Raw genomic sequence first — 17,044 nt, 5'->3', positions numbered from 1 at the left:
TACTCAATCTCCTGTTTATTGTTTTTTGACAAAGTAGAGCAGTAATATTTATAGCGATAATATGTTTCTTTATACAGGTGATTCCAAATAGCATGGAAAGAGAATAGCATGGAAATCTCTTGGGAGATGATTGTATAGCCAAAAATAAAAAAAAGAGTTCATATAAGCATAGGCCAAAAAACAGTTCATTAGTGAGTTTTGGTTCATCAAACATTTTGTCCTGCTTTCAGCTTCCTCTGTGAAATTAAACATACTAAAATTCTTGGGTTATAAATTGAGGGGTAAATTTGGAGCTTTCTTATAGTTTTTGATCTAAGAAATTGAATAAAAGTTGTTCCAGACCTCTATCTCATTTAGGGTTTAAGAAAAACTGGGTAAAAGACAAAAACATTTTGTTGGAAAATACACTTTTTTACGTTCGGAATAAAATAATTTTGTTAATTTACCAATAAAAACAATAAAAATTTCTAGTCACTAGTTTCTAGTTTGTGTCCATTCAACACATCCAAAAGTGGTGGAGGGAGGCAGGGAGTTTAGTGCCGGTCGGAAGAAAGTTCACGATGAAGAATGGAGTGGAAGACCATCAGTTTCGGAGGCAGTTATCGAGATGGTCCAACACGAAGTGCTTCAAAACAGGAGGATCACCGTCCTTGAACTTGTTGCTTGGATTCCTGGGAGTTCTTATGGTACAGTGGAAAGAGCTTTGACTGAAAAATTGGGGTATCACAAGTGTTGTGCTCGATGGGTACTGCGGCTATTGACATCAGAACACAAGGAGAAATGCCTTGACTGTGCTCGCCAGTTTCTACAAAATTGTCAAGAAGATTGTCAGGAAGGATTGTTGGACTCCATTATTATGGGAGATGAAACATAGATGTTTCATTTCACTCCCGAAATGAAACAAAAATCCAAACAGTGGCATCACTCAGGGTCACCAGTCATGGCCAGTGTTTTTTGGGATCGTAAGGGGATACTGCTGATCGATTTCATGGAACGTGGGACAACAATCAACACTATGAAAATTCAGGCGAGCTATCCAGAACTGCTGGCGAGGACTGACAGCTGGTGTAATGCTACTTCATGACAACGCCTGACCACAGGAACTTTAACACCCAGGAACTTTTGACACACTTTAGGAGGACTGTCATGCCCCACCCACCTTACAGTCCAGACCTTGCGCCTAGTGATTATCACTTGTTCCCCAAGTTAAAGGAACACTTGAGTGACCAACACTTCCGGAGCAACGATGAAGTCAAAGAAGAGGTGAAACGCTTCCTTAGTGGGTTGGCGGCGGAGTTCTACGACATTGGGATACAGAAATTGGAGCACCGTCTACAAAAATGTGTAGAAAAACTTGGTGATTGTGTAGAAAAATAGAGCAAAGTTTCTACTTTTCAACGATATAAATTTCTATGAGAATAAACAATGTTTTCTATTTTAAAATTGATGGGAATCTTATTTTTGGATCTACCCTCGTATCTAATAACACAGCATTTTATTCCTGAACACACATACATCATCTTTTTTGAATATTATTTTTATTTTTCAGTGTCCTAATAAGTACGATGTTGTAGTTGCACTGAAGTTATGGTCAATGGAGTGTGCTTTAGCTAATTTTATTTATAAAATGGGTGATGAAATTTTGATTGCTCAGTATGAATTTCAAAGACAGTTCAGTATTCATTACAATCCATCAATGTGTGCATTCAGAATTTGAATTCAAAATTTTTAAGCCATTGTATTAAAAATAATTTTTTTCCACTACAAAAGAAATGTGGAAATTTAAAAACAATACATATACCCAAGAATGTTGTGTCATTGAAAATTGTCTATGCCATGCTGCATAACTCAGGCTATCTGAAATTAAGATTTGTACAGTTCAAATAAATATTCATCCCTAGAAAATTCAAGTTACTAATCTACGAAACATGGATAAATGTATGAAAACCATTTTTGGTTTTTAGTTTTTTGCCGGTATTTTTAGTTTGCTTTTCTAATTATATTATCTCCTGTTAATGGAATCATGATGTGGCCAGCCAGGCCACCTGATGTTTAGCATACATTGTATTTTCTCTGGAGGTGTTCATAAATTCATATATTTGGGAAACATTAAATTCAATTAGAAATTAATTGATTCCTGTAGTGATGCTGCAAAAAATTATGAGTGAACTATGCAACAGACTTAACATTTCATTTAGCACACTGATTGAATCAATCATTTTTATGTAGGCAGTTGAATGCTGCCTACATATGTATGTTTTTATATATAAAATTTTATTCATTATGTTTTCAAAATTGTCAAATTTTACTGAGATATTAGTATCACTAATTTTAGTATAAATAGTAAAAAATTAATGTATAAAATTTATTTTTTTTTATTTTTAACACAAATGATTTTATTTAAGACTTAAAAAGAAGTTTCATTGTCATTTTTATATACTTAATTTAATTTTAATCAGTAATGTTTTTACTTTACTGGCATCTTAGCTTAGAACCATGCTGCAAGAAGGAAAGTGTAGTAACCAGTCAACAAATGTGGTACAGGTTTTTTCTTGTATTTTTCATCATCAACAGGACTCCAGAAAACAAAAACAAAAGAGGAGTAGTACATATTCGTATGTACATATGTTTGTTAGCATGTTTGAAGCTCAATAACTTTTGACTGGATAAACCAATTTTCATGAAATTTTGTACAGATTTGTGTATGAGGCAATTTTTTGGTAAAATTTTGGGGCCAATATCTACAGGGGGGATTTTTGGGGGTCAGTTTTTCTAAATTTTACAAACAATCCCACTTTATATTAAGCTATTATATTACATGCATGCACGCTTACCTTGCCATTTTTAAATTAAATTTGTCCTAAAACTTCTCCTCTGAAAATTGAAAAAAGCTTTTTTTTATTCAGTGGATAATTTTTAACCAATTTTTTTTAATTTCTTCCTAAGCATAGTAATAGTGCATGCGACCCCCCCCCCCTCCAAAAAAACTACTTTGGGGACAGTATTAGGGGTGGGGGAATCTATCAAAGTTTACAAATATCAATATTCTGAAATTCTATTTGGTTTATTTAAACCTTTAGTAGTATTTTTAAAAGTTTAAATAATACATTTCTAGTAATAATATTACAATAAAATTTGATCATAATTCACCCCCCCCCCCACCATATAAAAAGAAATCTTGGGTAACTTTTTATTGATTGTAAATTTTTGGTAGAATCTTTTTTAGTTTCTTCCATGGGTCATAGAAAATAAAATTTATTTTTTGGAAGGTAATTTTGAAGGTGGGGGAGTAGAAAAAATAAAAACAATATTGATTTTAAAAACTTTTTTGGTTAATTTAAACATATAATGATAATTTTACAATAAAACTTTATCATAAACTTTCCCCATTCCAAAAAAGAAATCTTAGGTATCTTTTTTCACATATAATTACTTTTCCACCACATAAGAATAAATAACCAGTGCTAGGAAAGTATTACAAATTTGTTGTCAGCTGTTTCTGTAAGCAACACTAAACATCTTCATTTAGGTCATTATTTAACCTTGTTTAGTGCTATTCTCTCTATGTTCTATAATAATTTTTTAATCTCAACCTACATACTGTATTATCAGTTATCTTTTGCACATACTCCAATCTTTGTCATTTTCTATTGTTTTTAAGAAAAAAAAACTCCTTCAGAAAAACTACAGGAAAACAACTTCTGTGTGGGCAGAAGGTTGCCCACTGTTCTTCTCCCAGAATTTTTTTTTACAGGCTTCCTGGGATTATTTTTGAGTTTAAGAACAATTTCAACTTGTCTTGAGCAATTTTCTTTAATCTCTTGGATTATTTTTAAAATGATAGCCTTTGATTTTAATTTAAAAGGAAAGTTGTAGGAGCAAATTTTGGAGTAGGAGGGTCAAGGAATAACAATTGTAGTGCATTTTGCCTAAAACTCATTAATAAGGAACAGTAAATGAGTACATAAAACACCCATTAATTGCTGTCTCATGCCTTAAGGTATTTCTTTCTCATTGCTTATCACAAACTCTGCACTACTATTAAATAAGTCTTATTTATCTGTTGAATCGATGAACATGAAGGCAGGATGGCTTTGGTCTTGAAGTGACTTTGTTGAACTATTTTTTAGTTGAAGTGATGATTTTCCCACTTGTGCTATGACTGTATTCTAGTTTCTGTCATAACTGTACTCCCATGTTTAATCATCTGTTATAACATTTTAAAAAAATTTCTATTTTTTTTATTTATCCAAAAGTTCCCAACTGGTTAACATTATGCTTTTTATTTCTTGTTTAGCAACTGTACTACAAATTTTACTATAATGTCATACTTGTTTAGTTTTTAGGTGAACATTAATTGACTGATACAAAGCTTTAGAAACTTTCATTTATGACATTTCACAGGCTGACAAGTTCTCCAATAGTAACATATGTTTTCTATTATTGTTTGGAAGGTATTGGAAACAATATTAAACTATTATGACATATATATTGTCATAATAGTAGTAATATTATATATATATATATATATATATATATATATATATATCATAAGAGGAGTATGACAGTGTCAACTGCTTGTCACTGAATGACAAACATCATACAGCACCATACACAGTATGTGTATGATGCATATTATGTGCATCAGTTAGAGTTGCTATTCCTCTTGCCTCCCCACTGATCCAACAATCCATCCTTATCCTATATGCCAATTGAGTTTTTTAAATTTTGTTAAGTTATCATTTAAAGTAAGGTTGTGACATTTTCTTTTCAATATTTTTTTCCCAACGTCTACTTCATGGGAATTTCTTTCTACTATTTTATTGTCCACATTCCTTGACTGAATAACCTGCATTCATTGTCTTCCTCCATTTATCTCATTGACGATGCATTAAATACCATTCTCTACTAGCTTTTAAAATATCATTTTAAAAGATGGTGTTCAGCAGGGTTACATGGGATGGGTCACAGGGTCATATGGATCACATTATCGTGTTTAGAGCTATGACCTAATGTAAATGTTCAATATTCTTCTCTATCTGGGCAATCCTTCACTCCTTTCATTTCTTCATCAGCTTTCTGTCCTTCTTCCTCTGCTTTTCTCCATTCTTCTCCAGCTTTTTGTCTTTTGGAGTAGTTTTTACTGTTTAAATCAAGGATTTCAACTCTTCCACAGAACCTAGAAGTAGAGTGTTTAGTTAACACAATAATTCAGTGGAAATGTCTTTTGTAGTATTTTCCATATTTATAGTATAAAACATATATTCATTAATTAAAATTATTTTCTTAATTCAACAATTCTAGGTATTAACATTTGTATTGTAAAACTTTCAAAATCTAATGCATCTAAAAGTTAATATTTTGTGCAGGAATATTTTTTATTTGCAATTTCAGAAAATTTTACATTCAGGTTTTTCCAAATTAATATTGTAATCTATTTTTAAGAAATATTTTTCCAAACATCTCAGTTGATCCAACAATTCAAACTTTTTTGCCTAATTGTATATTGCAGAAACAATCTATTTTTCTGATCATTTACAATACAACCTTAGTGCTTATTGTTTATACTTGCATCATCCTGAGAATCATGTTTTTATGTCTTACTCCTGCACTTATGAAGGCTTATGCAAGAACACTCTGCATACAGTAGAGTACATTGACAGAGATTTTAAATATGATATGGAGAGGTCATATTACTAATATGATAAACTTGAGATCAGCTCTTACTATATCTAAGTGGATATTAACTATATTTAGTTAATTGTTGGTTGATGAACATTTTGTTTATAATTCTCTATATATATTTTAGCAAAGCTGTGAACAGTTACTATATTTTATTTTATTGGTTACTATTATAAATAATATAAAATCATTTTAAAAATTAAGTTTTTAATCATATTTAAAAAATATTATGATTGAAATTATAACAGTAAAAAGGAAAAGGTCATAAGGAAAAACAAAATTTGTGTAATCATAGATGTATTTTATATTACTGTTTTTGGGAGGGGGAAGATTGTAGTGTTTGGTGAGAAAATTAAGTCATAGAATTCGGTAAAAGATGAGCATCTGTGTATGATTTCATCTTTCCTGATGTTGGGTTACTTGGTGTAGTGTTTTTTAAGATCATATCCTTTAATCAATACACATAAAAGAAAATATTTTAGTAACCCAGCATATAAAACAAGGTAACTAGGGACATTGACCTACTCCTTGTTACAGATGGAAATAAACAACTACCCATGAACACAAGTAATTATACTCCCACTGTCAAAGATGCAGAAAATCTGAATAAATAAATATTCATATAGAAAATTAAAATGAAATAAATGCCAATACAGATAATCCAAATGAAAAAAAGTGTGATGTAGGAAACAGTTAAGGAATCCAGGTTAATGGAAAAGAATTAAACCTAACTAAAGCGAAACAGAGGTGAATCTTAGGCAAGCAGAAGTAGAAAAATAATAAAATCAACATTTTTTAAAAACTCTTGTTTTTTAAAGAATTTAAGAAGAGAGGAAAAAATTGTTTTGCTCATTTATTGCTTGGCAGATAATATTCAGCCAAATAACCACACATCTCAGGATTGGTCGAACTGAGAATGTACAAGACCACACTTAATTTACACTCATACATATCATCCTCATTAATCCTCTGAAGTATTATCTAAAAACTGTTGTTATTGAAGGCTAAACAGTAAAAAGAAAGGAATATTTATCTGCTGGAGTTGTGCCAAGTACAGAAGTTAAACAGTGGCAAATTCAAGATTCATCAAAAGAGTGATAAACTTGCAAATATTTTTTTAGTAGTAATAAATATTCTGTTCAAGTACTTAAAAAAATCTTTTTGAAACATTTCAAATCAATAATGCTAGTGTTTACAAATGCTGCAGTGAATCTAATGTTACACCACCGTCTATAGCAGAGGCCACAGATGTCAAGGAAATAAACTAGACATTTTAGGCAAACACATTTTGTGCTATAAAAGTCATTATGCTCTTGTAGAGAAACCCATTAGAAGATATCTTAGATAGGATTTAAATAGTTAAATGCACTTAAATAATTGTGTTGACCAAAATAGAAATATAAAGATCAGTTTACTTTAGTTACAGCTAATGAGTGACAGTACAATGTTTCCTCAAACTATAGACTAAATTTCTTGTTTCCGGCCACAGCTGTTTTTTCCCAACAACAGTGACTGCCATTATAGAAAGACCAAGATTTACAAGTGGCAATACTTTTTTGACTAGGAGATAGTATAAAATTGTGAGAAGAGTAAGCCATTTAAAGGTACAAATATTGAATTTTTTTTTTGACCAAATCTCTTGAAGCTGTTATTATTCATAGAAAGATTTATAAGGATGGAGTACTGGTGAACCAATTAAAAATTCAGTGATTTCATTATTATAAAGGGCAGCTTGATAAAATACTTCTTAAATATAGTTAGATAAAGAGATACTGTTTTCAGTAACTATATCAAGTAGTCCCATCAAGTGTTCTATTCCTAGTAAAGACAGTTACTTTTATATGGATTTGAATACTCAATCATGGATACCTGTGTTCTTTGGGGGTTGGGTTTCAATTAACTTATCTCAGAAATGATTGACCAGAAACTGTACAAGACTACATTACATTTATATTCATACATATAATTTTTATTCATCCTCTGTAAGTAATACCTTACAGTGGTTCCAATGGCTAGATAGAAAAAGAAAGAATCTCAACAAGTTGGTTACCACCACCAAGTAGGTTTTCAAATGTACCAAACAGAAATTATACTATAGACTAACATCAAGTTTCATGAAATAGAAAAAGGACATGGTAGATTTATTGAAATTCACTCCTCCAATGTCGCATTTGTATTATCATTCAGTTAGTTATTACTGAAAGTTCTAATTCTTGGGTAAGCACTAGCAGAAATACCATTTTATTTACTAAAAACTTTGGTATGAATAGTAATAATGATGAAGTTGACAGTGACTTCATTGATTAAATCCAATTTATTGTTTGAAAGTTTTTAATAATTGCAGTTTTATATAATCTAACTTTTATTTTATTTTATCTTAACAAGGACTCTTAAATGTATATTTTATTACTTATTGTTGTAAAACCTCATAACCTTGTACTACAATTTTATTTTCATGTAATTTAATTATTTCTTTTTATTAAAAAATGAATAGTAATTGGTAAACAAATTTGTAAAATTATGAAGAAAAAATTTCATTGTAGAGAACAAAGAAGTCTCAATTTTCTATTTTATTTAAGTGAAATAATTCTGTCTAAGTTTATAAAAAAGATTCTATAACATTTTTTATTAATATTGATATAATATTTTTTTTATCTATTTTGTTAGTGAATAGCTCATTGCAGTTTTAATAAAACTAAGTATATCGTTCTTATTGTTAATTTTACATTGATTGGTTTCTGAAACATTTGTATAATTTATGAAAATAAGTTTTGAGAATAGTAGCTTTTAATTTATGAATGTTTGTTAGAAATATTTGAGAATTACTGTACTAATAATATTAGGTATTGGCTTGTTTATTATATGTATGGTTATGCTGTTTTGTTTGGTGGTATAAGCCAAATCTAATTTGGTTTTTGGTATTTCTCCCGCCACTACTCTATTTAGTTGCCTTAAAGCATAAGACCAAATGTCTGTACCACAAACAGCAACTGAGCTTCGTACAGTTTAGCGACCAGTATCCTAAATAGCTTCTAGTGCTTACCTAACAGCATGAGCAGACTAAGCACATTGTCATACACCACCGGCTTACGTGTCGCAACTGCCCACTTGTCATATATTTGCTAAAATCGGTAGGTACACCGTCAACTACTAAAAATATTTATGACATTCATAAATTAAAGTTTATTTCATCTAGACTACAATTCGTTGCCATGCCTAGGTCGCTAAATGCCAGCAAGTACCTGTCCGCCATATTAAAGTGCCTGGAGCCTTAATTGGCTGATGGTCACCCATATATATCTCTAGGTTAGCTTCCCACAGCAGTTTGGTAGGAGTATTTTCCCTTAGGTAAACTACTGATGTCGGTTGAACAAAGCAACTGCATCAAGGAACTCCCATACAGTCCGACCCTCACCACATTGACTCATTGCTTGTGAGTAGCCAATCTTCCTCTTGACCTCTAAGTTCCAGGGTGGTCTCTGCCCCCCCCCCCTGTCATGAGCAGGGCAGTCAAACAGTAGGTGTTCATTTGAACACACAGCTCATCAGCTGTCAGGCAGAACCAAAACAGTTATTGGTTTAAATTAACGTGGTTGGTGAGCACCTGGGCACCCATTTCCCTTAAAAACGAGCTCGAGGCATACCATCCCCCCAGATCCTGTAAAAAACTTATACAAAGATCTTCCCTTAGTCGTGGTGTCCATTCCAGCTACCATGCTTCCATCATGAGGCTCTGTAGCCTCTTCCACAGACAGGTGATGGGCAACTGAATGAAATTTAGATCCAATGTAGATAGCCCCCGCCCTAACACCTTCCAGAGCATCTGGAAACCCTCTGTTTCACCCTCCAAAGCATCTGGAAACAGAGTATTCAGGAGCACTTTGTAAGTTGCCACAGATGTTAAAATGTGATTATGACCACCAAATCCGCCTCAAACGCTGGACAGCACGTGCAATAGCTTTGGTCGGTAACATGATTTTGCGAGTTGCCAGGGGTTGCACTGCAACTCGCCTATGGAGTCTTGCCTTAACTTTAATCTGGCTTCCTTGATTGCATGAACATACTCATTATGGGCATGCTGGTAGATTCACAGACCCTCAGTGTGCACGTCATCAACGATGATCCTCGTTAGGGGGCGATGCTGGTATCTTCTCCTAATGGACCTAACTCTTGTGTGCAGCACACTAAGGTCAGAGGACCACCACTTTTTCCAGGTTTCCACCTGCATTTAACAGATGGCTCCCCAGAAGCAGCGGTCATGACGGCTCCCAGCACTCTCCAATCAGCAGACCGGTCACTACCTAAGGGTCCATCCATTGGCCAAGGCTGCCATAGGACCCTATCACAGCCAGTTTTGATAGCCTGGCTGAATTGTTCAGCCATCAATTCCACCTCCTCCCTGTGCTCCATGCATCATTCCAACACCTGCAAGGCAGCTACGCACTTATGCAACAGCCTGTCCCAATCCAGCCCCCTTAGGTTATAGCCACCCAAATTGGAGCACTTAGACTGCCTCCGTAAATGACCTGATAGGTTATAAGCATATGATCGCTCACACTGGCCTCGGGCCAGACAGTCCAATTACTTGTATTTTGTAGCAAGTCACCCGTCACCAAAGTGACATTTGATGTAATTTTCCCCATTGTAAAGTTAGTTACCTGGCATGGAGTTTACCATGATCAAAAAGCCAAATTTAATGTAATGCTAGGATTGAACTTGAGCTGGTGAAATAACATGTTTAGTATGTAAATTGAGTAACCTAATTTATTTATGATTTACTCAAGCAGAATTTTTTTATAGTTGTTGAAAGATTTTTGAAACAAAGCTTCTTAATGCAGGCTTCGGGATGAGGAGTCAACTGAGAAAAAATTAGCGTCATGAAATAGTGTCACACGCTAGCTGGTAACACAGTTCAATCAAGAATCATGTTCAAAGAATTATACTCTTACTCTTTTGTAAACTGTTTTTGATGGCACTCATATTTTGCTATTTTTATTTAAATAACCGATACATAATTTGTATTATACAATGTTGAAGAGGAGTAGTGTAATTCTTTCTATTCCTGTTTATTTATTTTTTTCTAAATCATGACTATTACTATTTCCAACCGACTTATTGTAAACAAAATTTCATCTTTACCTAGATATGGTTGAGCTTCTGTGAGGAATCTGTATGCTTCATAATCTTTATCTAATAATGAATTATAAATATACAAATTTTATTATTTGTGCTTATTGTGTATATGTTATTTTAATAATCTATGTAATACTGTGTAAGAAGCTTCGCTTCCATCGAGTATCCACGCACTGACGTACTCGTTTTTTTTTTATACCAGTAATGGTAAATAAAATTCCAGATCATATGATTCTCTAGTTTTGGTGAACTATAAAGCATTTATTTTTTTCCTGTAAAAAAATGTAAACTATATTCTTGTCTTGATTTCCCATTTTTGTTAATTTTTTAAACCTGCCTTACTGCAACTGGAATGTGTTTCAGAGTCACATCTGAAATGTGCTTGCTACTATCTACATTTCTCAGCACTTCCAAAAATCAGGATTTCAAATTGAAAACTTATGCAGTAGGACTTGCTGCTGCTGTGAAAAACATAATTGCTTCCTTTTAATATTTTTTAGAATTTTTGGTATATCAAACTCTAGGTCTTTAGTTATTTCTCTAGATTGACATTTTCTGTCTTTTTGAGCAGACATTTACATTATACTTTATACTTCACCGGAGTCATTAAAATATAAATGTAAAACAAAGCTTTTTTCTTAACTGAGAATTCTAGATTCTATAGTACTGTGAGTTGTGCTCTGTTCCGTCCATTACAATTATAGTTATAAGTTTTTTCATTTTTACTGTAATTTTATGCTTTTTATCGTGTATGCTTACATTCCACTTAGCATTAAGCCTAAACCATGTGTATAAAAATCGTGATTAAGCCTAAACCATGTGTATAAACCATTGTGTATAAAAAGGTTGTTCATCTTAATACATCAAATTTTCTGATAAATGTTTCTGTCTAAAAATCTGGGTTACTTTAATTTAATGTAAAAATTTATACTGATCAAACTTAAATAATGGGTTTTAGCAGAAAACATTTTAATTTTAAATAGTCCTTAGGTATGTAAATGTAATACAAAAATCTAACTGTTAGTAATTTTGGGATTTAAGGATGGTAAAGGGTTCTTTGAAAGTGTCGACAGCATAGTTAAAAAATCTTTAGTAGATATATTATTAGGTGATTTGAATTACTTTCCAAAGTGATGAAGTGTATGTTGTAGTTAAACAAAAGTGTGACAGCATCTTAGGTTTGTCTGGGTAGACTTCGTAAACTTAATCTCCTTATGGTTACTTTCTAAAGTACAAACACCTATTAAAGGATTTGTTCAGAAAATGTGATAAGAACACTGTTAAGGAATCCTAAGATTGCCTAGTTATTATTGAGATTGTATCATTTGATTAATTATTTAGATGATATGCAATTTAGGATACCATAGTGATTTCAAGAATAAGTTAATTAAAAATTTGCAGATTATTATATAATGGGGTGCATTTGGTAAGTATTTTATGGACCTTTCTGATTTATTTCATTTTGTAGTAATGTATTCAGAGAAAAACAAATTTTCAGAAACAATTTTAATAATTAACATATTTTACTTTTTGTTTTGTTCTCAAAACCAGAGACTATTGCAAAAGTTATTCGCTTTTTTGTATAGATTTTATAAAAGAAAGATTACGAGGAAACAAAGTTCTTTATGAGAAAATATACAGTGGTTAAAGTGATTAAAAATTTAAAAAAACAAAAAAAATTATGTAAAAATGTCTCATTCATATTTTTATATTTTACTCATTATATGATCCCTTATCTCCGAAGAAAAAACATATACTGATTACTTTGTAGTCAATATAATTAAAAATAGGTTATTAAAAAAGCATTTGTTTAACTACTTTTCCTTTGATTAAATTAATCATTGTAAATTTCACTTATATCTTCAATCATATTGTTTGTAGAAAGGAAGATCATATTTTTTATCACATAGTGTAATTGAAGATTGTTGTATGCTTTTAGATGGTTAAGGAATGAGAATTTGATGTAGAAAATATTTAAAAATTAGACATTTTACATAATTTCCGTCTCCTTTTTTTGTCAGTTTTAAACCACTATACCTTAAAAAAATTTTTATGGTGTTTTTGTTATTTTATTTAACATTAAATTTTTTGTTCTTTTTCATATTTTTTTACAAAAAAATCTTTTATTTTAAATAAAATTTTAATTGTTTAATATTAGCATGTTATAATTTAATTTTAACTTGTTTTAAAATTATGTATTATAGCATACTGGTCGCAGTTTTTACAATGGAACAGGTGATGAAATTAAAACTGATGGTGGCATGTGGTTAATGCATATTGATCGTCGAGCTCCTAGAACGTATAATGCCATTTCGTGGTTTAAAAATGTAAAAAATATTGATGAAGATTGTAAGAAGTATATTTTTTGTGGTGTTCCATTGTATTATTCTAGGATTGCTAATACAGAAAGGTATGAAAATATGTTAATTTTATGTTCTAAAGAAAATTTAAATATATTTATGAAGAATCTGAAGATTATTCAAATTTATAGCGGGCTCAGAAAATCTGAGAACAAGTAACCTCAGATACCTCAAATGAATGAGGTAATTTCCTTCTCATAGAATTTTTTTAAATATTTTTTTGTAGAAATGAAATATATGAGAATTGTATAGATTTATAAATTTACCATTTATAATTTTTAGCTCCAGTGCTCTTACCGCTTAAGTGTTTCTAAAATTCTTATACCTGTCAGATATATTTAGATCTGTTCAGATTTAATAATTTGTCTCTTACCTGGGTGACCTACATTTCTGTGCATTTAAGGAATGTCATTCAGTGCTAATTTTCCCACTGTTTATCATGTATTAATGTCATGCTTATAAAATGAATTTGCAGAGGTTAGAAAAATTAGTTTGTATATTTTATTAGTTTATTAACCCTTCAAGCCGGGAGCATGAGACTGTCATACATGTGTTAAGTTGTATGTGTCGATGGGTGGATGTGACAGTCTCGCAGCATGCAGTGCTTGTTTTAAAACTTCATAACTCTGCCATCTGTTGATGTTTGTTTGTATAACTTGGTACATGTTATCATGAGGCTTTTTTCTTCCTCCTCCATGCTAATAAAATACTTTTTTGTTTTACAAAGTTGAATGCCCTTCTTTCAATCAGTTGCATCTGGCAGTGAATAAATGTTCATGGCCAGGCCAAGTACATCGCTTAATATTACATCGGAAAAAATTATTGAATGTTTAGATGAGATGTATGACAGTAATATTAGAGTATTTGATAGTGGCAGTGAATTTGATGGTGACAAAAGTGATGAAAATTTTGTACCGGAAAATCACAACAAAAATAAAGATAATTCTGAACACAGTGATGGTGGTAGTGACAATAAAAGTATACAATATGTATCATATACAATGGATCACAAAATGTAAAAAATTCAGCCACCTAATTTACAGACTTCAATTAAAACAGGAACTCATTGAAACACATGGAGAAGTTGAAGTTTCTCATGGACCTGGTAGAACTTCTAAAACAACCCTACCAAAGAGGCTTACTGCAAGGCATCTCATAGTAAGGATTTCACCCACTGAGAAGAAAGTAAAACCCTACAAGAGATGTGTTGTGTGCATAAAAAGGACTGGAAAAAGAAAAGAGACCCCCTTTTTGGTGCAAGGACTGCAGTGTTGGACTTTGTGTAGATGCCTGTTTCCAAGTTTACCACACTCAAGTCAACTTTTAGGTAGTTAATAAAATGTTTTAGTATTTTTTCCGAAGGGTTTATATTTGTCCTGTAATTCCTGAAAATTTGGTTTAAATTGGTGTAATAGTTTTGGAGCTATAATTTTTTACTTTCAGTACTGTAACATAGCTGCTGCTTGGATATTTAAATTACTGCCAGTAGGGTAGGGCTTTAAAAGTTTAAATACCGGGTTGAAGGAAGGGTTAACCTCATAATGACTTTCCTTGAAAAACAAATTTTGTGATATTTGTGTGATTAAAACATATGTACACTAATATTGATGAAATCATTTTCTGTAAACCACTGACTGCTTAGAGTGTTTTCTACAGAAGTTTGTGGGTTTGAATCTTGATCAGGCTTGGTATTTTCCACACACTACAAAACTCATCTCTCATCATTTCAATGTGGTCTAGTATCGGAAGTTACTTAAAGAAAAAAATTAACAAATTTAAATCAGCTGATAGCATGTGCTTTTATGTTTTTATTGAATTTTTGAGTGTAATTTATTTAAGGCATTCATTTTAACAGAAAGAGTTGTAAAAAATGTTTTTGAACCACATTACATTGGTAAAACCACAGATTGCCAATAACTCTGAGATTGTTCTGCAATATAAGCAAAGATATTTGATAAATTTTGACCCTATAAACAAGTGATGTCTTCTAGTATGAGTGGTATGTAGTACTGTCGAGCATCACATGATCACAACTTAGTGCTGTGAGATTGTGGATAATCATCTCCATGCTGTGCCTTACTTGAACAATCAATGTAATTGCAAGTAAATACTGTTTACTATTTTGTTGTGACCACTTGTGTGTGTGTGCATGTGCTTGTATAAAGTATTTTATTTTTTGTTGAAGAGTAGTGATTGTTGTGCAATAATAATTTCCATGAAGTTAAAAGTAAAGAAGTATAGTGGTAGGAAGGAGATGATTATGGTGGAAGTTAAAGATATCATCAAGAAGCACGAATAAGGTATACGAGTTACCAACATTGCAAGATTTTATAACAAGTTTATGTTGATGATTTGCATAGTATTAAAAAAGAAATGAGGGGGCTAGATCCAGCAAAAGCAATCACAAGAGTATCATTGCATATGATTAGTGACATGTATTCCAGACACCTTATTGTTTGTGATACACAGCCAATTCTGAGTCATCTCTAAATGACTCAGTGTAACACAACTGTAAGCTTCTGTTGGATCCTGTCATATTGGAATTTCTGGTAATGAGTGTGCTGATCATCTGGCAAAAGAGGTCTGTTTGCAGCCTCCTTTCACTTTCGTGTTGTTTTGAATGATCTTGTCTGTTTTCTGAAGAGGGTAATTCATGATAAGGGCAAACTGAATGGAATAATCCCATCAACAATAAACTTTGTCCAGTTAAGAACACTGTGTCTCGGGATGGGGCTCTTTATGTAAGAATAACTGTTGTGAGGAAGGTATTATTTGCCATTTCTGAATAGAGCACTAGGCTCACTCATGGATATGTGATGACTCAGACTGATGCACCTGTTTGTGTTTGCTGCTACTGCCAACTAACGGTGGACCACATCTTGTGGACTGTCTGTTATACTGCGTTGTATCAGAAGTTTAAATTACGGCCTGACATAATAAATATCTTAGGTAACAATGTATCTATGTTCTCTGATATCTTACAACCTCTTAAGGCCATGCATCTGGAGTCAAATATTTGATTAAAACTATCATGTTTCTACTTTTTGACGTTTGGCAATTTTATTGTTTTATGTTAGATTTTTAATATTGTTTTTATTTCAAACTTAGCATTCCGCATAGGCATTTCACATTATTTTAATTTTAAAGGTAAATTTTAATTGTTACTTTTTAATTATTTGCCATGGTAATTTTGTGTCCGGGTTCTGATAATGACACTCATTATGCACCCAGAAAAACAAACAAGAGTGTCGACCATGTGTTTGGGAAAATGTAGAAAAGTTGCTTCTATTAGCAGGTAATACTATGAATGGGAACAATTTTTGTTACAGTTCATTTTTTTCACAATTCTGCTGTAAGTATTGCATAATTAAGTCAGTAATATTTAAAAACCCTATGGTCTATTTGAAGTAAAAACCTGTCAAGGGCAATTACCTTTTTTCATATGTTTCCTTTGTTTTTCTTCTTGTCGTAGGTTTATAGGTTGACAAATTTCATCACTATTAGAACATTGACTGTGAGTGTGTCACAGACTCACATCATTATCTGTCTATAATTAGCTCTCCTTCCATTACTTCTCATGTGCGTAAGGTTACACATAGGATATTTTACAAACTTTATTTACAAACAATAAAAATAAAATTTTACTTTTAAAGTTGAGTAGTTTTGTTACTTTTAAATAAAGTTTTTAATTTTACTTTACAAACAGTAATTCATAAAAAACTATGTAGATAATGGTGCACAAAGGAGGTTTTACATATGTTACAAATTTTCTCAAAATTTCTAATGTAACAGTGACAATTACTCCAAACAAATTATAAAAAAGGTTGCATTTAGAAAATTATTTTTATTAATTTTTAAAGATAGTTTAG

General features: G+C 31.8%; 1 protein-coding gene across 4 annotated transcripts in view; it reads left to right on the top strand.

Moving 5' to 3' along the window:
• The window catches only part of LOC142322302 (endoplasmic reticulum metallopeptidase 1-like), a 66,403-nt gene that overhangs the window by 42,340 nt on the left and 7,019 nt on the right, over positions 1 to 17,044 (top strand). For all 4 annotated transcript variants that reach the window (XM_075361224.1, XM_075361223.1, XM_075361221.1 and 1 more), the window contains one exon: positions 13,020 to 13,225. In XM_075361224.1, the coding sequence (XP_075217339.1) occupies positions 13,020 to 13,225 (206 nt within the window). The remainder of the gene's footprint in view (positions 1 to 13,019; positions 13,226 to 17,044) is intronic.

This window comes from Lycorma delicatula, chromosome 3 (assembly GCF_047948215.1).
Source record: "Lycorma delicatula isolate Av1 chromosome 3, ASM4794821v1, whole genome shotgun sequence".
In the NCBI taxonomy this organism is placed as follows: Eukaryota; Metazoa; Arthropoda; class Insecta; order Hemiptera; family Fulgoridae; genus Lycorma; species Lycorma delicatula.
This window is presented reverse-complemented; position numbering and strand designations above follow the sequence as displayed.